The sequence below is a fragment of the Eretmochelys imbricata genome, chromosome 20 (genome assembly GCF_965152235.1).
Source record: "Eretmochelys imbricata isolate rEreImb1 chromosome 20, rEreImb1.hap1, whole genome shotgun sequence".
Taxonomy (NCBI): Eukaryota; Metazoa; Chordata; order Testudines; family Cheloniidae; genus Eretmochelys; species Eretmochelys imbricata.
Window position 1 is genome coordinate 3,949,738 of NC_135591.1, and position 21,199 is coordinate 3,970,936.

The 21,199-nt window shown below is 60.4% G+C and overlaps 1 protein-coding gene across 2 annotated transcripts; it reads left to right on the forward strand.

Annotated features, from left to right (window-relative positions):
* The first annotated feature begins 1,202 nt into the window (after positions 1-1,202).
* On the forward strand, positions 1,203-19,458 carry OS9 (OS9 endoplasmic reticulum lectin). Of its 2 annotated transcripts, none has more exons than XM_077838486.1 (15): positions 1,203-1,400; positions 7,038-7,214; positions 8,100-8,163; positions 9,031-9,107; positions 9,515-9,613; positions 9,876-10,077; positions 10,561-10,710; positions 11,242-11,336; positions 11,893-11,935; positions 12,624-12,712; positions 13,112-13,345; positions 13,961-14,165; positions 14,855-15,022; positions 16,995-17,113; positions 17,964-19,458. In XM_077838486.1, the coding sequence occupies exons 1-15, from the start codon at positions 1,227-1,229 to the stop codon at positions 18,099-18,101; spliced, it is 2,034 nt and encodes a 677-aa protein (XP_077694612.1). In that variant the 5' UTR covers positions 1,203-1,226; the 3' UTR covers positions 18,102-19,458. The 2 variants fall into 2 exon arrangements, with proteins under 2 accessions (XP_077694612.1, XP_077694613.1); XM_077838487.1 differs by having other exon boundaries at positions 16,995-17,107.
* Positions 19,459-21,199: the final 1,741 nt, after the last annotated feature.

Sequence of the window (21,199 nt, forward strand, 5' to 3'; positions counted from 1 at the left end):
CCAGCTCCTTCCGAACCGTCCAACAGTTGCGGGGATGGGTCACTTGGGTGACACGATGCTTATTTTGTCACGCACGGTCAGTCAAAACTCAGCTCCTTATTGATTCACTCAACGAATTAGTCACTGCAATTTTGATCACATCCAAGCACATTCACGGGAGGAAATTTCTAAAAATTCTATCTTACACGGATGCATTTTAAAATGAAATTGGCCACGGCCGAGGAACTGGGAACCCAAGGAACCAACGGCAGCCTCAGGGCTGGTCTACACTTAAAAATTAGCTCAACCTCGCTATGTTGCTCAGGGCTGTGGAAACACTGCAAGTCCTGAGCGCGGTCGTTAGGTTGACCTAACCCCCAGGGTAGGTGCAGCTCGATCAAGGTAAGAATTCTTCGGTTGACCTAGCTCCCGTCTCTGGGAGAGGCGGATGAGCTGCACCAACAGAGGTAAGAAGTGTCTACGCGTGGCTGCAGTGTAGACAAGCCCCCGGTGCCGGTGAGGGTGCCACACCCCCTCGTCAGGAGGGTCCGCAGGGGGCTCCCAGCCCACATGGGTCACACCTTGCCCCACCATGGCAGCTGGGCTGCCCCCTTCCCCTGCCCCCCAGCATGGGCGCCACCCCTTGCCTGCATTGTTGCCTTATGCCCCTCCCCAGGGCTTGCCCCATCACCCACCCCCTGGGCCTAGGCCCCACAAACACCCATCGCGTGGCTCAGCCCCCACCCCCTGGGGGGACTCCCTGCAGCTTGGGCTCCCCACTGACACCTCACCTGGCCAGGGCCCCACCCTAGCACCTGCCACCTGCCCCAGGGAGGCCCTTTTTATCATGTGACCCCAAACCAATCAGCTTGGCTCCCCCCCACCCAGTTAGTGAGATACAATGTATCTTCCCTCCCCCCACAGGGCTATTGTTCTCTCGGGGCTGCTCTTGCCCTTTAAGAGCCCTGGTGACGTCATCAGACGAGGCGGGCCTCGCCTTCATGATTGGCTCCCGAGAGCGCTGACTCAGCCCAATCCGCCCTCGCCAGATGCCAGCCCCGTCCCAGCCCCACTCCGGCTTCGCTGCTTATGGGCCGTCCCAGGGGATTCGCCAATGAGAAGCCAGTCCCGCTGATTGGCACAGTCTCGGCCCACTGACAGCGCTCGCTGCGGCCGCGTAGACGGGCACGAGCGCGGCGGCGCGGAGCAGGGCGGAAGCAGCGGTGAGGGCAGGCGGCTCGGGGAAGATGGCGGAGGCGCGGCGGGGCCGGGGGCTCCCGGAGCCGGGGCTGCTCCTGGTGCTGGCGCTGCTGGGGCCGGGGCGGCCGCTGCCCGGGGCCGCGGGGAGCCTGAACCTGCAGGAGCTCAACGAGCTGAAGTACGGGATCGAGATCGCCGCCGAGCCCGTGCTGGCCGGGCAGGTGCGTGCGGGGGGGCGGCCCGGGGGGGGGCAGGTGCCTGCGCCGGGGGGGCGGACCGGGGGGGCGTCAACTGTGGGGGGGGCCGGGCAGGTGCGTGCGCGGGGGCGGCCCGGGCGGGGCGGGTGCGTGCGAGGGGGCGGGGGCGGACGGGGGGGGGAGCGGCCCGGTGCGGGCGGGGCAGGTGCGTGCGGGGGGGGCGGACCGGGGGGGCGTCAGCTGTGGGGGGGGCGGGCAGGTGCGTGCAGGGGGGGTGGACGGGGGGGACAGGTGCGTCCGGGGGGAGCGTCAGCTGCGGGCGGGTGGGGCGGCAGGTGCCTGCGGGGGGGGGGGGTCGGATGGGAGAAGTGGGGGGCGGGTAGGTGCGTGTTGGGGGGGCAGGTACGTGCCGGGGGGCGCGGGTAGGTACGTGTAGGTGGAGGAGGGAAGAGGGGCCAGGGCAGGGGCGCTGGGACAGTTTGTACAGGGGGCGGGGGCTGAGAGTCATTGAACCAAACTGTAAACCCTGGGCATGGTGGAATCCACATCAAGCCAAGGGGTGCGGCAGCCCCCCGAGATCCAGCACCTATGGGCCAGGGGTTCCAGAGTGGGGGGTGAGAGCGTCTGGGCTGGGTCAGGCTGGAGGTGATGGGGCCCCACTGGATAGGTGGTCGGGGGACTAGTGAGGTTGGATGTGTGGGGGCTGAGGGGGGCTGAACAGGCATGGGCGGGGGGGCTGGGCCAGGGTGCAAGTTAGCTGGGGAATGTGTGGGGGCCAAAGTGGACCCAAGGAGTTGGGGGGCCAGGACCAACGTTTATGTGGGGGTTGGGTCAGGGAATGAGCTGTTGGGGTCGAGGGAGAGCAGAGCGGGGAGACCTGGCATAGGAGTTGGCACTGAGCAGGGGGGGAATGCTGGGAGTGTTAGGTAGGGGTAAGACTGGGGCTTGAGGGAGGCTGGGGTGGGGTAGGTGGGTGAAGGGGGGTTGAGGAGTTGTGGGCAGGTCAGGGGCATAAATGGGCAAGAGGAGGGGCGGGCTGGAGAGCAGGGGCCAAGGGCAGAGATGTCCCAGGGGAGTGGGAGGTGATGGGGCTGAGTTGGAGGAGCAGGGATGTTAGGGGAGGTGGGTTGGGTGAGGGCCTGGTTAGCAAGCGATGTGAAGTGAAGGAGCTAGGCCCATGCAGAACTCCCCATCAGCTATCCCATCCCCCCCATCCTGGGGCCACATCAGACCTGGTGCGCCTAGAAAACAAGGCCCCTTTATTCTGTTCCCAACTATCAACCCCATCATGGCGCAGGCTGTGGCAGCCCCTCGCCCTTGCCCTGTGCAGACTCCGCAGCATCCTGGACGCTCTCCACACTGGCAGGACGCTGCCCCTGGCGCCTGTGTTTACTTCTCTGGCAGAGGTCGAACGGCTGCACTTGGGACTTCCACCATCTGGTGCCTCCCGTTTGCATGTGACAAAGGGGCACGTGGGCGGGACCGGCAGACTTACGAGCTGTGGTTTAACGCTATCGATCTCCCCTGTGCTTTGAAATAGCTAATTCTGGCGCGGCCGCATGCACCTGGCTCTGCTTTCTGGCTCCCTTCCTCTCGGGATCAGCGACGACTCCGGAAGGGTTGGGGAGAAGGGCAAAGACAGATGGAAATACCCTAAAACCGCTGTCGCTTTCTGACAGCAAAAGGCCACCTGATTCTTCATGCACAGCGCTGGCCCAGAGGGAGACTTGGGATAAAAGTGTCTGTTTTTGGCTTGTGTTTGCATCCTGAAAGCTTCCTGCCAGCTACTAAAGAGCTGGAAAGGAATCTAATGGGTCACCCTGCACTTTATTTTGGGCACTTCATGCTTTGTAAATACTAGAGTCAGCTCGTCTGCACGTGGCTGCTTTGCTTTGGCAGAAACTCGAAGACGAGTCCTATGACTCCGGGCAAGTCGCGTAGGCCTCATCTAAACTCACGAGTTGGGTAGTGAACCGTTCAAATGATACAGGTATTGGTAACGTGTTGCACCCCGTCCTCCCCAGTGTGGACGCAATTTAAGGGCATAAGCTGTGCCAGTATGCATCTGCTGTAGGCGTCATATGGGTCAAACTGTTTTGGTAAAGAAGAAATCGCTGCCCGTAACCGAAGTAGTTATGCCAGAATAAAATCTGTTTGTAGAGCAGGGCCTGAATTGCTTTGTTCCCCAGTGCTCCGGTTCTCTCGCCCTTTATCTTCGCAGGGTAGAGACTGTGGCTTGCCCTGTGTTGCACAACGGGGCTGCCATCTTGGCTGAGGTCTGTAGATGCTACCGGGCTACATATATATAATAAAGCCCACGCGTTTTGGTGCCTGAAGATTTATTTAGATTGGAGCGGTGCTCGCCAGAGGTGAACGCATATGCAGGTGGTGCAGCTCCTGCCCTGAAAAACGGGAGCAGAAATCAGACAAAGGCTGGGGAAAGGTGTGGGGGGGAGGGGGTGTGTGTGTGATGGCTGATGTGGGTTGGTAATTCCATGGCAGGCTGTCTATTCCTAGATGCCTGTGTGACGAAGCAGGACTGTTCTTAATGTTTCCTCTGAATAGTGTGGGGGTGCCTCAGTTTCCCCTAAGCAGTTCTTAAGTATCTAGGGGGTGGGGTAAGGGTGTGTATGATCATTGCAGAGCCCTGGAGGGCAGGTGTGTGCAGGGGTCTGGACACAGAGAATGGCCGACACCCTGTTTCCTGGCAACTGATGGCCTGGGCCCTTCCCCCCTGCAAGGTGAGTGCTAAAGGGTTGGAGAACAAAGGAATCCGGTGCCCTCCTGGCCTGGGAAAGGGACAAAGCCCAGAGGAGGAGGGGCTGGGGAAAGTTTCAGTTTGGGGGCTGGCTGGAGACATGGAGTGAAGGGCAGACATGGTTGTCTGGCTCACTGACCCCAAAATGGACCCGGCTGAGGGGTCCTGTTCTCTGCACCTACAAGCTCTGTGTTAGACCATGTTCCTGTCGTTTAATAAACCTCTGTTTCACTGGCTGGCTGAGAGTCCCGTCTGACTGCGAAGTTGGGGGGCAGGACCCTCTGGCCCCCCCCGGACCCCGCCTGAGCGGACTCGCTGTGAGAAGCGCAGGGAGGGGCAGAGGATGCTGAATGCTCCGAGGTCAGACCCAGGAAGGTGGAGCCGGGTGAGCTGTGTGTCCTGCAGACAAGCTGCTCCCAGAGAGGAGACTTCCCCAGAGTCCTTCCTGGCTTCGTGGGGAGCAGTTCCAGAGCATCGTCTGGGGACTCCGTGACAGCCTGCTTCCTCATTACTCTTGTTTACCTCAAGCCCTTCCCATGGCTAGATTTGGGTGTCTCTGTCTGAGGCTGAGCTGTCTCTCCTACGCTTCCGCAGTTGCATGGAAACCAAAACTTCTCTTTATTAAAAGCAGAAGCAGATCTTTGGGCTGCCAGGTGCCCTGGTGTCTAGGGTCCTAGTGCACCGCCATGCGGACTGATGCATTGGCTGAGGGGTTGGCACTGGAGTCCTCCGCCGAGCTTTCCCACCTGTGTGCAGGGTGCTATGCTCTGCTGATCCCTGCCCCAGAGGGGGCTGCAACTCGGTGTGGGGGGGGGGAGTTTTGAGGCACTTCAGAATCCTGCCGGCGGCTGCCCGAGTTAGCCAGCCCAGCAAGGTGGGAGGAGGGTTTCCAGGTCCAGATCCCTTACTTTGGGAGCTGACCCCTGAGCAAAGGGGGCCTCAGCAAGGCTTGTGGGGGTGTCCTGAGGTCAGGACCTTTGGTGTTAGAGGGACTGTTGCTCTCAAATGACCCCCAGTGCCCTCTGGCTGATACCCAAGGGGAGTCGGTTTCCTCTAGGTGCCACGCAGCCTGTTTGGGTTCGTTACCTTTTACCCTCATGAAGGTAGCCTGCTCCTTGGGCATGGGACTGCGTGAAGCCAGGACTTTGTGGAGCTCCTCCCCTGATGCCCGATTCTCAAAAAACCCCTCTTTCATTTCAAAGGCCTTGTTTCCTGGCCAGCTCTGCTGCCAGTGGCCCCAAAGAGCAGGAGCTCCGGGTCGGGAAGGGTTCAAATAGGTGGCTGGCGCAGGGAAGAGGGCAAAGTCTGAACAACCCAAAAAGCCTCCCCCGCTAAAACTGCCCCAGAGTCTCAAGAAAACCCCTGCTCCTGAGATGGCCAAGCCTGAGGCTAACAGAGACGCCTCTCTTTGTATTTAAGGATCTCCCAGGCTGGGCCTTGACTTCCCACCTCCTGTGCCAGGAGCTCCTTACAGGGGAGGTGGGGGGAGCTGCATTTACATGGCAAAGCTGCCCAGGAAACTTGAAACAGGCTCTAAATGAACCTCCTGGCATCAGCCGCTCCTGGGGCGTGATGCTTCTGCCAACGCCATCCATTGCATGTTTGCACTTTAACCTCCGCTGTTTGTACACCCCCCTCTCGCGCCCACTGGACTCCTTCCTGCTCTGATCAAGGACAGCGCAGAGAGGGACAGCCCCTTTGCAGGGGGGCAGTGGGCAAGTTACAAATCCACCGTGAGATCCGCCACAGCCTAAAACCCGCAGCATCAGACAGATCTGGTGTGTCCTGCGGGGATAGCCAGGTGAGAGCCACTGCTACAAGCGGGGCATTTTCTGAACGGGCGAGCTGGCGCCGGTGGTCCCATGCTTCCCCTGGCACTGACGAGCAGAGGTTGGCTGAACTGGAATGGGGCTGGGTTTCAAAGTAAGCTGGGTCCCATTGTGATGGGTCTGTACATATGCCACGTGAAGAGGGTCCTGTCAGAAATAATACCTACCTCTTACCTAGCACCGTGCAGTGGCCGACCTCAAAATGGCTTATAAAGGTCAGTGTTGCTAACCCGCTTTCACAGATGGGGAAACTGAGGCACGGAGTGGGGAAGTGACATGCCCAAGGTCACCCAGCAGGTCGCTGGCAGACCTTGGACTAGAACCTGGGTCTTTTGAGTCCAAATTCAGTGCTCTACCCATTAGGCAACACTGACTCTCAGAATTGACATTCTCAGCACTGGCTTAACAAAAGCTGCGTTGTCAAAGCAGGGTAGCGAAATTGGTACCACCTCCCTCATGGCCGCTCTGCTTTAGATTTCAGGGCTGCTTGTTCCAGTTTAGCTTGAGGCTGTTAGGAATGGGTTGCAGCCTCCCTACTGGGGATTGCACCCATTTAAATAGGTTCAGGGGGACAGCTGCAGCTAAGCAGAGCCACTTTCTCCTGCAGCCAGAGCTGCTGCGGTGAATGGTGGAGAAGAGCCAGCTTTTGGGCTGGGTTCAGGGAGGATTTTGGGTTCCGAAGAGTCTTTCCTTTCAGTTTGGCCGAGGGGCGAGCAGCAGACTTGGGTTCTATTCCCAGTCCTGCCACTGACCTGGACACCTTTGTTATGTCACCCCTTTGCGCCTTAATTCCTCCGCCTGCAAAATGGGGGGCGTGTGCCTCACGCTGCCCGAGGCTTAATGAAATCCTGGTATGGCAGGAAGAAGAGAAAGGCAGGGCATCTAGCTACCAGGGTGGCACCTTTTTGCTCCATGGGACCTCCGCTAAGACTAGCAGCCCTGGATCGCCCGCTGCCGGCATCCCGTTCTGGGTTGTTAGCACTCGGTGTCCTGACCAGCAGCGCCTGTGTGGAGAGCCGCCGTTCGCGCGGGCCCTGTTCTCCTGCGCTGATCTCGCTGCCTGCGCTTTCCTAGAGCAAGTCAGAGGACGTGGTGATCGTTTCGTCCAAGTACAAGCAGACATACGAGTGCCGCCTGCCCTCCGCCGCCGTGAGGATCCACCAGGACGCCGCGGAGCCGCCGCAGAGTTACCGCGGGCTGGGCATCTCGGATCTGCTGAGGCCGATGGAGGCTGCTCCCTGCCTTGTAAAGGTGAGCCTGCCACTGCGGGCCGGGAGCAGAACTGAGGAATGCAGGGGGCCAAGGGGTTGTGGTGGCCACAGCCGGGTCTGTGGCTCACTGGCCACCCTTTCCCGGCCCCCCTCCGTTGCAGTTCTCAGAAACGGCGGCTGTTAATTAGGCTGAGGGAATTGCGTCCATCTTCTTGGCCCCCTGTCCTGAGGGGGCTGATGTTCAGGGGTTCCTCCGGGGGGCTGTCTCCCCGCTGAGCTGTCAGTCCAGAGCACCTGATCCCAGCAAGCCGGTAACATGCAGGGTGTCCCCCCCCGACTGGCCCAGCAACAGCCAGCGTCAGCTGTCCCCGGGGGCCTGGCTGTTGGTGTGAGAGCTTCCCTCAGAATGCAGGTTTCAGAGTAACAGCCGTGTTAGTCTGTATTCGCAAAAAGAAAAGGAGGACTTGTGGCACCTTAGAGACTAACCAATTTATTTGAGCATGAGCTTTCGTGAGCTACAGCTCACTTCATCAGATGCATACCGTGGAAACTGCAGCAGACTTTATATATACACAGAGAATATGAAACAATACCTCCTCCCACCCCACTGTCCTGCTGGTAATGCAAACGGTCGGGAGATCCCGGGCGGAGCAAGGAAAGGCCCAAGGGTTTGCATCTCCGGGCTGTAGCTTTAAATGCTCGCCGGACAGAGCCACCGCTGGCTTTGCTGTCCCTCGAGGGCGCGGCCTGCAACGAGGCCTGGACGGGAGGATGGGTTTGCTCCAACCAGTGCTGGGGTGATCTCTGGGCTCCACAGGATCTTGGCTGGGGACATGGCCGATGGCAGGTTTTGGGGTACATGTGAAGGTTTTGGGGTGCGGGGGCTTCGTTGAATTTAACCCTGTTGCCGCTGCCTTGTTCGCAGACCAAGGACTGGTGGACGTATGAGTTCTGCTATGGGAAACACATCCAGCAATACCACGTCGAAGGTAACCCTCCCCTTGCCTCGTCCCCTGGCTGTTTGCTGGGCCCCAGCGGGAGGGGGTGTGTGTGGGTGGCGGGTGGATTTATACAGGCACCCTCACCCGAGAACGCGTCCAGCTGCTCATCTCTGAGGGTGCCCAGCCTGGGCTCGCTCAGTGAGTTTGGCTGGGAGATGGGAAAGCTGCCCAATTTCAACGCTCGGGATATGAAAGAACCTGGTGTGCCCGCCTCAGCTGTGCCCGGGTAGATGGCAGGAGATAAAGGGCACAGGGGCCGTGGCTTCTCTGCTGTGATCACTTTCACTAGATCCCCTCCCACCCCCATGGCATCCGGTATCCAATCCCCCTCTGGGGCTCCCTGTCACAGGTGTGGACTCACTGCACCTCCGACCCCTCTGCCAGCTGCACGAGGGGTGGCCCCCTTAGGTCTCCTCTGGGTGGAAAGTGACACACCCAGCGCAGCTGCCGAGCATCTCTGTGCGGGGCGCTTGGGTGCAGTGTGGGCAGAGGACGCTCAGTGTTTGATCTCGGTGAGGTGCCCTTAGCAAAAGGGGTTTTACCCCCAGAGACTGGGCCAGCATCCAGCCCTTCCCCTGAACCTGATCTGGGCCGGGATACCGTGTCAGGGCGAGGAATTAACAGGACTCCTGATACCATGTCTCCGGTGGGTTTATCCTCACACTGAGGCAGGCAATGCTGTTGGCCCCACGGTCCTGCAGGAAGTCTGTGGCAGAGCAGCGTCCTGAGTCCCAGGCGAGTGCTGGAGCCGCTGGCCAGCCTTCCGGGGGGAGAGGGGGGTGTCTCCCGCCGGGGCCCCCCAGAGGTTTAGCGCGCTCTAACGTGGGTCGCTGTGTGTCGCCGTTCGTTTCCCAGAGTCTGAAATTAAAGGAGACATCCTCTACCTCGGGTATTATCAGTCGGCGTTCGACTGGGACAACGAGACGGCAAAGGTTGGTGCTTCTTGGACTCCTGTGCTGTGCTGAAGTGTGACCCCCCTGGTGCTCTAGGTTTGGGAGAAGGGAGATGGGCTTGCCTGGGGGTTTGTCTAGTGCTGGCTTAGCAAACAGGGCATGCAATTCCGCCATAAGTCCCTGCAAGCTCTACCCTCCTGACAGTGGGCCCTGATGGGCAGAGCAGGAGACTGACTCGCTATGTGACCTGGGAAGTAACTTTAGCTGCCTCGGTTTCCCTGTCTGTAAAATGGGACAACTATCTCCCAGCGGAATATCTCCCAACTATCTCCGAGCGGCTTGGTGTGTGGGGTGCTTTGAGATCCCCGGAGACAGCCCCAGTCCAGCTCCGTGTGGACTGTGAAGTTGGGAGCTTTAATGCTCTCGTCCAAAATTCACCTTCCTAGGCTTCGAAACAGCACAGGCTCAAACGGTACCACAGCCAGATGTACGGCAACGGTTCCAAGTGTGACCTGAGCGGGCAGCCCAGGGAAGCTGAAGTCAGGGTAAGTGGCGTGTGGGGGGTGTCAATTCTCTGGAGTTGGGGTGAGCCGGGGAGACTCCTGAAGACAGAGGGGGCAGGGCAGCCTCTCTCTGTGGCCTGGGTTCTCCGCTGTTTAAAACGCCAGCAGTGACTGGGGGGGCGTGGGGAAGGGGCGGAGGTGGACAAGCCCCTTGGGTGTGGCAGGATGACCGGCAGGCCCCGCGGGACTCTCCGGGAGCCCCAGATCACCTTAACCCTGTTTTTTCCCCGCCCCCCGGCGGCAGTTCCTGTGTGAAGAGGGCTCTGGGGATTACATCGCCCGGGTGGACGAGCCGCAGTCCTGTTCCTATGTCCTGACCATTCACACCACCCGCATCTGCCACCACCCCTTCCTGCGACCGCCCTCCACGGCCACCCCCCAGGCCATCCGCTGCCACCCAGCCCTGAGCCCGGCTCAGTATGTGGACTATGTCCAAGCCCAAGTGTGTGAGTACCTGGGGAGGCGGGGGGACAGGGTCTAAATCTGAGCCCCTCCCAGGGCCTGCAACAGCAGCTCATGTCAGGGCTCGTCCCAGCCCAGCTGATCCCAACTGTCTGTAGGGCGGGTTCTCGGGCTGCCCCACCCTCGCCTCTTCCCCCGGGGTGGGCGGGTTCTCGGGCTGCCCCACCCCCGCCTCTTCCCCCGGGGTGGGCCCCCTCCTCCCCCCCCTCAGGCTTCCCCCTTTCCGCCCCACCCCTGGGTGGGTGGGTTCTCGGGCTGCTCCGCCCCCTCCTCCCCACCCTGGTGTTGGCCCCCCTCCTCCTTCCCTCAGGCTTCCCCCTTTCTGCCCCACCCCTGGGGTAGGCGGGTTCTCGGGCTGCTCCTCCCCCCAGGGTTGGGCGGGTTCTCGGGCTGCCCCGCCCCCTCCTTCCCCAGGGTGGGCAGGGCCTCTGTGGTGGTTCAAATCCCATCTACGCTGGCCAATGCAGTCGACACCAAGCGCAAGGTGGAAGAGCTCTCCGAGGAGCTGAAGACCCTGGACACAAGGCTGTGGAACGAGCGCGATCCCAACCCTGCCACCCAGCACCCGGAAGGTGTGGAGCCAGCCCACCCCCTCCACGAGGAGCAGGAAGCGGACGGTATGGGAGCTTCTTCGCACTGATCTCTGGGTGCTCGTGATCCCTGTGGACAGCCCTGTCCGCTGCCCAGGCTCGGGGCGCTCTGCTGAGATCTCCTGGTGCGCCTGGCAGGGGGCCCCGCCGGCTTCCCGCGAAAGGGAACAGGCGTCCCCCCACACCCCTGTGGGGGCGCGCGAGGATCTGGTGGTGCCCCAGCATTAGCGCTGCCGGGGCGCGCTGGGCGTGGCCACGTGGCTCAAGCGCCTTCCCCTCCGCATTCAGGAGCCACCGTGCTGAGTGCTGACGAGGTGCCGTGGGCACTGTGGGGGAGCGAAACAGCTGGGCGGGCCGGGGCGAGATCCTGCTCCCGTCAAGGGTGGCTGCAGGGAGATGGAGGGCTCCCGGCTGCCTAGGCTGGTGAGACTGGGAACGTGGGAAGCTCACGCAAGGGCCTGAGGCTGCCCCGGCCCCCAGAGCACTTCTGCAGCCTCCCCAGGACTTTAGCTGCGTGGGTCGGCTCCGCGGTGACGTTTTCTCCTTGGTTTGTGCCAGCCGCTCCCAGGGAAACCCCCAGAGCTGGCCCGGGGGAAGACACCGACTTCGGGGGTAGCACACTCAGGGCAGGCGACCTGCCAGACCACACCAAGGTAACAGCTCTGTCCTGTGCCCCCCATACACATTCTGGCTTTGCTGGCTCGCTGTGGTCTGAGCCAGGAAGCTGGCGCAGCCATGCCGGGCACCGTTCCCGCTGCTCTCATCCTGGGGTGGGGCCTGTGGCAGCTGTGTCAAGGCTCCGTGCTTCGTGGGGTGCGGACAGCGGCTCCCCCTCACTTCGCTGACGCAGAGCTCCCGCCAACTCCTCTAGTGATCCTGGGTCTGCCACCACGTGGTGCTGCTGGGCAGCACGACGATTGTCTTCCCTTCTACCCCAGCCAGGCACTCCCCAGCAGAGCCCCCTGGGGTCCCACGGGAGCTGCTGCCGAGCCCCGCTGCTGGGGACCAGTTTGCCCTGTTGCCTGGCCTGGGTAGGACAAGGCTAAACAGCAGTGGCTTTGCGGTTGGCAAATCAGGAGTGCGGCTCCCCGGTGCTGTAGCTGGTGCAGTCATGGCTGAGTAATTTTCCCGCCTCCCCCCCGTCCCTGGGGGAGCTGTGTCTGGAGTCCCCCGTGTCGCTCTAAACTCCTGGTCTCGTCCCCGCTGCAGGAGGACGAGTACGCTGTGAAGCCGGCAGATGATCACCAGGCTGGTGAGTGTCTAATAGAGTCCTGGGGCAAACCTCTCTGGGCCATAACTCCACAGGGGAGGTTGTGGGGGGTTTTGGGGGGGATATGTCGGCTACAATCACACCCTGTGGTCTCAGTGTAGACGTGCCCTTATGCTTTTGACCCCAGAAGGGGATGGGGGGGTGAAACCCGAGCATAAACCCCAGGGAACCTGCCTGGCACAGCTTCAGTGTCGGGGTGTAAATTTGGCAATAACAAGCCAAAGAACATCTCTCTTTATTCATAGACTATCAGGGTTGGAAGGAACCTCAAGAGGTCATCTAGTCCAACCCCCTGCTCAAAGCAGGACCAATCCCCAATTTTTGCCCCACTACTGAGTGTTACTGCGATTTGCAATCCTGATCTCGGATGTGGTGCTCAAACCAGTGGCCACGAAGCCAGCAGTCCGTTTTAGGGCCCTGATAAAACACAGGTGGACATCTCTTCCTGCTCTGCCAGGAGGCTGGAGCTGGTGCGTCAGCTCCCTGAGTGATCGGATGAACCTTCGCTGGCAGAGTGCCTGGCGCTCTGGGACGTTGGGGGTTAAAATCTGTGCCCCCGTGGGAATCCCAAGGGTGCTCTGCCTGGTTCTCCTTCAGAACTGTCTCGGCAAGGGGCTGGATCTGCATGCGCCGGGAGGGGACTGGCTCCTGTTTCTCTGGCCTCTTTCAGATTTCCAGCAAAAAATCCACTTCAAAGTGATCCGGAGCCCAGGGGATCTAGTCCAGTTTATCGAGGCACTGAAGGAAAGCACCAAGAAGGTATGTGGGGGCCTGGTGTGGTGTTCTCCATCGGTGCTCTTAGCCCACGGCACTCACCCTTCATGGGCAGGTGATCTGTTGACCCTAGGTAATGAGCGTTAACAACTGGTTACCTGGCTCGGGGGCAGGCCTGATCTAGCACTGACTTTGACTCCCTCTGTTAATGTGAGCTGGTCCTGGCCTTGCTCTGTGCCTCAGTTTCCCCCTCTGGGATGCTAACCCTCCCTGACTACACAGGCCAGCTCTGAGAGAGATTCATGTTCATTCCCTTTGGGGCACCTGACGTTGGCCGCTGTCGGAAGACAGGATACAGGGCTAGCGGGACCTTTGGTCCGACCCCATGTGGCCGTTCTAACACGTTGAGTGTGGGGAGTGTCTTGATGCCTGTTTTCCCCCCAGGGGAAAGAGAAGGCGAGCGAGTTGGAGAAGAGCCAGGAGGCCCCGAGGACCGAGGAGGCTCCGGCAGCTGGGAGCGAGCGCCCGGAGGAGGACGATGACGAGGAGGACGACGACCTGCTGGGGAAGTTTGAGGAGGAGCTGGAGGACATCCTGCTGCCCAGCTCGGAGCAGGCCAAGCTGAAGGAGGAGGTGAAAATGGAAATGGAGAAGCAGTTCGACAACATCATTGACGAGGTGAGACTGAGGGAGTGGCCCCTGCCTCCCCCCTCATCCCGTGTCTGACACTGGGGTGTCCCCTCTTTTCAGCCCTGTCTCCTCTCTGCCCTCCCTGGGGTGCAGCTGGATCCCGACTTCTGGGCACACACCCTTGCTGCTGTCGGGAAGGCTGCTGGGGCATGGGCAGCGCCCCTTCCTCGCAGCGCGGGGGCCATGCAGGGAGACCCATGTGCCGGCTGCCCATCCTAAGGGCATCGGGAAGCATTCATGCCCCACGGGCACGTGGATATTTCTGCCAGTGCCAGGCTCCCAGTGGCCTCTCCCACCTTTTTCCTTTGGCACCGTTACCTGTAGCCATGACACTGGGGAGGTCACTAGGGAGTGATCCCCAAACCTCTGGCTTTAACGGCATGGGCAAAGGGATCAGGTTTGGAGGCAGTATTGCCTCTAGCCACTAGGGGGTGACGGAGCCACACCGGTATGGTACTCCCTAGCCACTGTGCCCCAGGACGGAGGGCAAGGTGCCCTCGCTGTTGGGGGAAGGCCGTGAGGGCTTGGGCTGGCATCAGCGGGGTCAGATCGCTGCTCTGTGGCTCAACCTGGCCTGTGGGAGGTAACGGCTTCCGCTCCCAGGTGGAGGATGAGCTGGAGACAGAGGGCCTGAAGGGCGAGTTTGATCGGAACCACGCTTCCAAGTCACTGGCCTCCACCCTCAACAAGCTGATGGACAAGCTGGATGGCGGCAAAGCGCCCGAGAAAGGGGAGGAGGAGGAGGAAGAGGAGGGCGAGGGAGACTCAGCCCGGAGCAGTGCGAACCACTTGGATAAGCAAGCAGCTGGTATGCTCCGAGGTGTGCGTGTGGTTCTTTGATTCCCCGGGCTGCTTATATCCACCCCTGGGCTGCTCTGCCCGTGTCATCTGCAAGGAGGTGCGATGGCATGCACTTAAAGGTGTAGTGTCTGGAAATCTGGCCCAGGCCCGGCCCCATCTGAGGAACTCTTCGCATCAGGGCTGCTCAGAGCTCCCTTCTCCCCCCTCCCCGCCCCCACAGCTTCTGGAGCTGAGCTTGGGGATCACTCCCCCTGTGCAGCAGGACTTTGCCCCGGTAGATCTCCCACGGGAGAGTTGGGGATGGTGTCCGGGTTGGGGCAGCAGTGGGCCTGAACCCTGTACAACGCTCGGAGCCGAGCAGAGGGGTTGGAATTGCTGTTTCTCTCACACCGGAACACGGTGCCCGTGGGCAGGGGGACCACCGGTCTGGGGAAGTGCTTTCTGATGGCCACTTGGGGCTGCGTAACCCCAGCGGGAATCCCGGAGGGGGGTGTCTAAACGGGGTGGGAACCCCAGGCGGCTTGGCAAAGTGGGGCCGTAACTGTCAGCATTTGCCCTCAGCGGCCTGGCCTCTGCACTTACACACCTGTGAACGGTGACCGCTTCGGCCATAGCTCCCGAAGCGCACAGAGCCGCCTGCCCCCCGCGGTGCCAGCCCTGGGCACTGAAGCCCCTCTCTGTAACCTTCTGTCTCAGAGGCCGACTCGGACGGGCATGTGAAGGTCAGGGTCACTAGGATAAAGCCAGGCAGCCCCCTGCAGAAGGAGCTGAGGGTGAGAGAGATGGGCAGCGAGAACCCGCAGCTGCGACACATTGAGAATGTGGTTAAGGACCTGCTGGAGAGAGAGGGCCTGAAAGCGGAAGGTAATGCTGGCCAGAGGGGAGGGTACTGCTGTGCCAGGGGGCTGGGGATCGGAGCTCCCGAGGGCAGGGACCAGGCCCTGCCGGTGGAGGGGAAGGGGTTCCCGTAAGCCATTCACTAGTGATCGCTTTCTGTTGTCTCAGGAGCCACGTCCAGAGGGGGCTGAGCTGGTGCAGGGCCGGACCTGAGGAGAAGGGAACTGGGGCCCCTAGAAGGGCAGGAGCAGTGGGACTGGGGTTACTGGGGGAACCTGAATAAACCCAGGGGTGTAAGGGGCTCTGCTGGTAATTGTAGGGCCATCAAGAGGTCATTTAGAGTCCAGCCCCTGGCACTGAGACAGGACCAAATAAACCCGTGACTATCCCACCCAGGGCTTTTTCCAACCTGGTCTTAAAACCCTCCAAGGATGGGATTCCTTGGGAGCCTGTCCCAGAGTCGATCTCCCCTTTGAGTTTTACATCTGACCTCAATCTCCCTTGGTGCAGATCAGACCTGTTGCTTCTTGTCCTACCTTCCGTGGATTTGGAGAAGGATCGATGGGTCCTCTCTAAGTCCCCAGATACACGAGGGGCTGTCATCCAGTCCTCTCTCGGCTCTTTTTAATTCAAGATTAAATGTGCCCGGTTTTTAGCCTGTCCTCACAGGTCAGGTTTTCTAAACCTGTTCGTTTTTGTTGCTCTTCTCTCGACTCTCTCCAATTTGTGCCCCCTAAAGTGTGACACCCCGAACTGTATGCAGTACTCCAGCTCGTAGAGCCGCATAGAGCCGGACAACCCCCCCGGTGCATCGCATCTGATGCGTCTGTTAATGCACCCCAGAATTTTAACCCTTTTTACAGCTGCGTCACGCTGGTGACTCAAGCTGCGCTTGTGATCCGCTCTAACCCCCAGATCCTTTTCAGCCTAGCCACTTAATCCCCATTTTGTAGCTGTGCGTTCCATTCCCCCCACCCCGCCCGCACTTCCTGTGTGAAGTTCTTTGCACTTATCCGTGCTGAGTTTCAGCTTGTTGGATTCAGAGCAGTCCTTCTTCAATTTGACGGCGGCGTTTTGTATTCGAATCCTTCCCTCCCAAGTGCGAGCGACCCCTCCCAGCGTGGTGACGTCTGCGCATTTTATAAGCACGCTCTCCAGCCAAGTCATTCATGAAAATATTGAATGGGACTGACCCCACAGGACCCCACTAGATCTGCCCGCTGAGTTAGTGAACCATTGAGAACTGCTCTTTGTGTACAGTCTTTTTACTTTCTAGTAATTTCATCTAGACCCGATTTTCCTAGTTTGCTTATGAGACTGTCTTCTGGGACTGTCAGAACGGCCAGACTGGGTCAGAACAAAGGTCCGTCTAGCTCGGTAGCCTGTCTTCTGACAGGTTTCAGAGCGGTAGCCCAGATTACTCTGTATCAGGAAAAAAACCAAGGAGTCCTTGTGGCACCTTAAAGACTAACAAATGTATTTGGGCATTAGCTTTTCTGGGCTAAAATCCAGTTCATCAGATACATGGAGTGAAAAATACAGTAAGCAGGTATAAATATACAGCACGTGAAAAGATGGGAGTTGCCTTACCAAGTTGGGGGCGGGGGGGCGGGCAGTGTTAACGATGCACCCTAATTGAATTGGTGTCGTTAGCATTGACCAGTTTTCTGACCGGTGCCACCTGGGTCTGCCCTTTGCCAAGGCCTCGGCAACTCTCCCTGCGCTGGCGACCCGCTAAGGGCCCGTCTGTCCTACGGGGGGGCTGCAGCAGCACCACTAAGGGGGTTTCCCGTCGCTGGAGAAATTTCCCCTCCTCGCACGGCAGCAGCTGGGTGGACAGAAGCATTCTCCCATCGGCCCCGCCGTGTCTCCACTGGGGGCTAGGCTGGCATAGCCGCGGCGCTCAGGGGTGTGAAGTTTTCACACCCCTGAGCGCTGGAGCTGTTGATTCAAACTTTGAGCCTAGACCAGGGCTAACGCTTACGGCGCTGATCAACAGGTAAAATCGAGATCAAAATCGTGACGACGGGGGGCTTTGGGGATGAGGACGATACCCACTGGCTGTCGGACGAGGACACCAAGAACCTCAAAGACATTTTCTTCAATATCCTGGTGAAAGCAAGTCTCATGCTATAGGGGGCGGGGCCTTTGTGGCTTGTGGGCGGGGCCTTTGCCTCTTGCATCCAAGCGTTCTGCAGCCACTAATGGATTAATCCCCGTGCAAGGCAGGTCCCATGGGGAAAACTGAGTCACAGAAGGGAAGTGACTTTTCCTCAGGCCATCCAGTGAGTGGGTGGCAGAGCTGGGGATGGAAGCCAGGAGTCCTGACGTTGCTGTTCGTTCACCTACACAGTCTCCTTGCTTCACAACAGCTAGATGCCCCAGAGGTGCAGCCACCTCTGGGGAGGAGGGCATGAGCCAGCTACACGGCTGTATCAGGGGAAGTGAGTGGGAGCTAGGGCCCGAGCAGAGCTGGACAGAGCAAATGTTTTCATGACTAGAAAGTAAAATGAGACATTTTCAGTATTACAGAATCATAGAAACTTAGGGGTAGAAGGGACCTTGAGAGGTCCGCTAGTCCAGCCCCGCACACTGAGGCAGGATCAAGTAGACCTAGACCACACAGAGCAGGCAGGTCCCCTCTGCCCCCAAAGTCTCGACCCCCAGACACTGGCCAATCTACTCTGGGGGTCTCCCTGCTCCAGGTTCCAGCTGGTGCCATCAGGGAGCCTGACCCCAGATACTCCTGTCCCCCCAGCAGCCAATGATCCCAGCTTTACCCTCCCTGCTGGTGATCTCGCCAGCATCGGTGGCTCTCTTCGTGGAGCCCAGCCTTACGGGGCAGTGCCCTCCTCCCCTGGGCTAGGGCGGGAGGTGACGGGGGGCCTGGAGCAGAGCTCCCCGCTGCTGGTGGGAGGGTCGATCTCCACCCAGTGCCTCCATGGGCCTCTGCTCTTTGCCTCTCCAGATCCAGGGCACGGAAGAAGCTCACAAGGAGCGGAGGCGGCAGCAGGAGCTGGAGGACAACTACCGCTTTGTGTGGGGGCAGCGGCCGGAGGAGGCGCCGGCAGCCGGCGGCTCCGACTCGGAGGAGCTGGATTTCTGAGCGGGCGCCAGACGATTGCCTGCAGCACCCCCTCCCCCTGCCCCCCGAATGTCCCATTGGCTTGACTGGTCAGGGGACCAGACAGCAAGGGTGAAAAATAGGGATGGGGGTTGGCAGGGTAAGAGAGGCCTACGTAAGACAGCCCCAAATATTGGGATTGTCCCTTTAAAATAGGGACATCTGGTCACCCTATCGACTAGTAACCAAGGCACCACGGCTCCTCTCCGGAGGACGCCCAGCGGGGCCTGGCCCCCGTCAGCACTCAGGGGTGGGGGGCACTGATCCCTCCTGTCCCCACAGGCCGGCGGGGGGGCTCTGTCTGGGATGGCTCCTGCTAGGAGGATGGAGAGGGACTGACTGATTTCCATGGTAACGGCTGGCAGGAGCATCCTCTTTGATCCCTTCAAGGAAGGGTGGGCGTGGGCTGCATCTGCACCCATGTGAAGCGTCTAGCACATGCTGGCGGGGTCCATTTACCACCCCATCGCCCCATGAGAATAATGGTGAGTCCCCACCTGTGGGCACTCTGCCGGCCGTCCACTCCCTCAGGAGCAGGGCCCCAAACTGCAGGGGCTCTGGGGCCTGCACATTTCATAGAGCTGGACTCCTGGGGGAGCTGTGCCCGGCGGAGAGGCCAGGTGGCAGGGGCAGGCTGCTGGGTGCCGCGGGCAGGCTGGGCTGGGCGGGCAGGGGGTCTCCCCCACGTGTCCGCGGTGCCTGGGCAAAGGGAGGGTGGAGCTGGAGCCCCTGGCATTCGAGGGCCCTGCACATGGAGAAATACCTGCAGCTGCTGGCAGGTTTTGCCCTGGAGCTGGGGGCGGGGCCTGGTTAGCTCCTCCCACTCCACTGCTAAACCTGGCAGGGGTTGTGATGCAGCTGGGCAGCATGGCCTGCCGCCTCCCCAGGGCCAGGGGTGGTGGCTCAGTTCGTTTGCATCAGTCGTTCACCAGCATGCTCTCCTTGCCCTGCTGGGCTCAGGGCACAGCTGGGGCCATCATTGCCAGGAGCCCATGTTGTTTCCTGGAACTCCCCGGCCGGGTCGTTCGGGGGGACGTGAGCCCCCTCTGGCCTGGGGCAGCTCTTCCCTGCTGGGGTGGGAGTGTGGCCGTGCGCAGGAGCCAGGGGAGCAGAGGGTTAACAAAACCTCACTCTGGTTCTCTGTCTGCCTGTGGCAGCGTTGGAGCCCATCCACCCTCTCTCCTAACGAGACAATTCACTTTACTTCCCTCCGCTTGTGAGGTAAAGGTCTCCCCAGCACCTGCCCCCTCTTGGACGGGGTGGGGGGACCCTACTTCCCCAGGGAAAGGGGGGAAAACCATCCATGATCCAATTTGTATCAATAAACCAGGCTGGACTAGTCCGCTTCCTGTGTCTAATTTACTGCGGTGGGGCCGCGAGCTGCCCCCCGGAGCGGCTTGTGTTCCTGCCGGGCTGTCAGGCCTCGCGCCATCTGGAAACAAGCGTTTCCCGCTGCATCGTGTGGGCCCCTTGCGAGCAACCCTGGGTTGGTCCCCACCCCTTTGGACCTTACCAGGGGTCAGTTACACCAGGAGGCCCCCAAGCCCCCACTTGCAGCTCATTCATCTAAGGCTGGCTGGGATGCAGCTCCGTTTCATGGCTGAAATTCCCACAGGCCGGCTCAGAAAACGGGACGCCCTCATGTTCCTCGCTGACACCCTCTTGCTCCCTGACTGGCCTGGTCTGGTCTGGGGTCTGTGCCCTGGCGTTTCCCTTCGCACGGGCACCAGGGGCTGGAGCTACCAGTGACCTGAGGGCTCCAGGCGAAGAAGTCACCAAGCCAGGTGTGCATGCAATGCTGTGGTCTGGCAGCAGGGGGCAGCACCTGTCTGAGTTGGGGCAGCGTGACCTTTACAGGGCGATGCCTGAGGGGGGGGTGGGAATCATTTGCAAAGCCAGGTCTCTGCTCCAGGGAGGTGTTGCAAGCGGCTGGGGCTGGGGGGGAGCTAGGCCAGAACCCACCTACCCCACAGAGGGCAATGATGGGGCGGGGAGGGAGTGAGCAAATCATCCTTCCCCTCGCCTGCCAGTCTCAGCCCTGCTGCTTTGCAAGCAGGGGGTGGTGCTGGGGTGGCACCTACCCTCCTGCCCTAGCTCATGGGAGGCCACGCGGGGTAGGACCCAGCCACTTCTCCAACCTCCCTGCTTGCCAGCGCTGCCCTCTGCGGCGGATCTGCCTGCTGCCTTGGCCACTCGGATGTGGAGGTCAAAGGCAGCTGATGGCAACCGTGCAGCCCCCCCATCCTACCGCCTCCCCCCACTGCTCCCTCGGATGGAGCTGGAAGCAGGACCCCTCGCTCTCTGTCTCACTTTGTGCCCCTGGTGCTGGCCAGCTGTTGCCCTTCTCCCAGGCACGTGCCCCAGTGGGATGGGTAGGAAGGCCAGTCGTGTCACCTTTTCTCCAGCCCGGATGCCTCACCCAGCACTTACCAGCAGCCAGGCTGACGCAGGCGGGGATGGGTAAGAGCAGGAAAACGGGGATGGGTAAGAGCAGGAAAACAATGTCCCAGCTGATGAGAAAGTTCCAGGCCTGGGCAGGTCTCGCGCTCACCCTGAACTGAACTGTTCCCTGAAAATCCTTTCCACGTTCGCTCTGCACACTTGTTTAGCCAGCAGGCAGGGCCCCTCCAAGGCACCTCCTGTGCGCAGAGGCCTGGCCACCTGTTCGGTGAATGATTAACCTCCCCTGGGTTGGGAGGGGATGGGCAGTGGGGGTGTGAGGGCCTCACTCCTCAATGTGGGAGCGGGATGCGGAGAGGCTGGCATGGGTCCTCTGCACCCAACATGCTGCCAGACAAAGCTTTGCTCCTCTAGGGTTTGGGCATAAATGGTGCCAGCTGTGAGCGCGCCAGCCGGTGCTCATGGCCGGGCGGGGCAGCCTCGTCCCAACACCTGCAAAATCGACCTCGGTCCCTGCACGCCACCCCCCCCCCCAGTGCCTCTCTGAACCTCTCTTCCCTTGGCACCTCTGCTCAGCCCAGTGCTCCAGTCAGCACCCGTCATGTGGCTGGCTGCATGTGCCCCCTGCAGGGGGCAATGCCAGTGGGCACCAGCTCCTGGGAAGAGGATGGACCTGCCCC

Bases quoted from the DNA above. Each gene is read 5' to 3' on its own strand.
- OS9 (XM_077838486.1), top strand. From the start codon at position 1,227: ATGGCGGAGGCGCGGCGGGGCCGGGGGCTCCCGGAGCCGGGGCTGCTC. The intron at 8,164-9,030 runs GTAACCCTCCCC...TTCGTTTCCCAG, and splicing joins CCAGCAATACCACGTCGAAG to AGTCTGAAATTAAAGGAGAC. The intron at 9,614-9,875 runs GTAAGTGGCGTG...CCCCGGCGGCAG, and splicing joins CCAGGGAAGCTGAAGTCAGG to TTCCTGTGTGAAGAGGGCTC.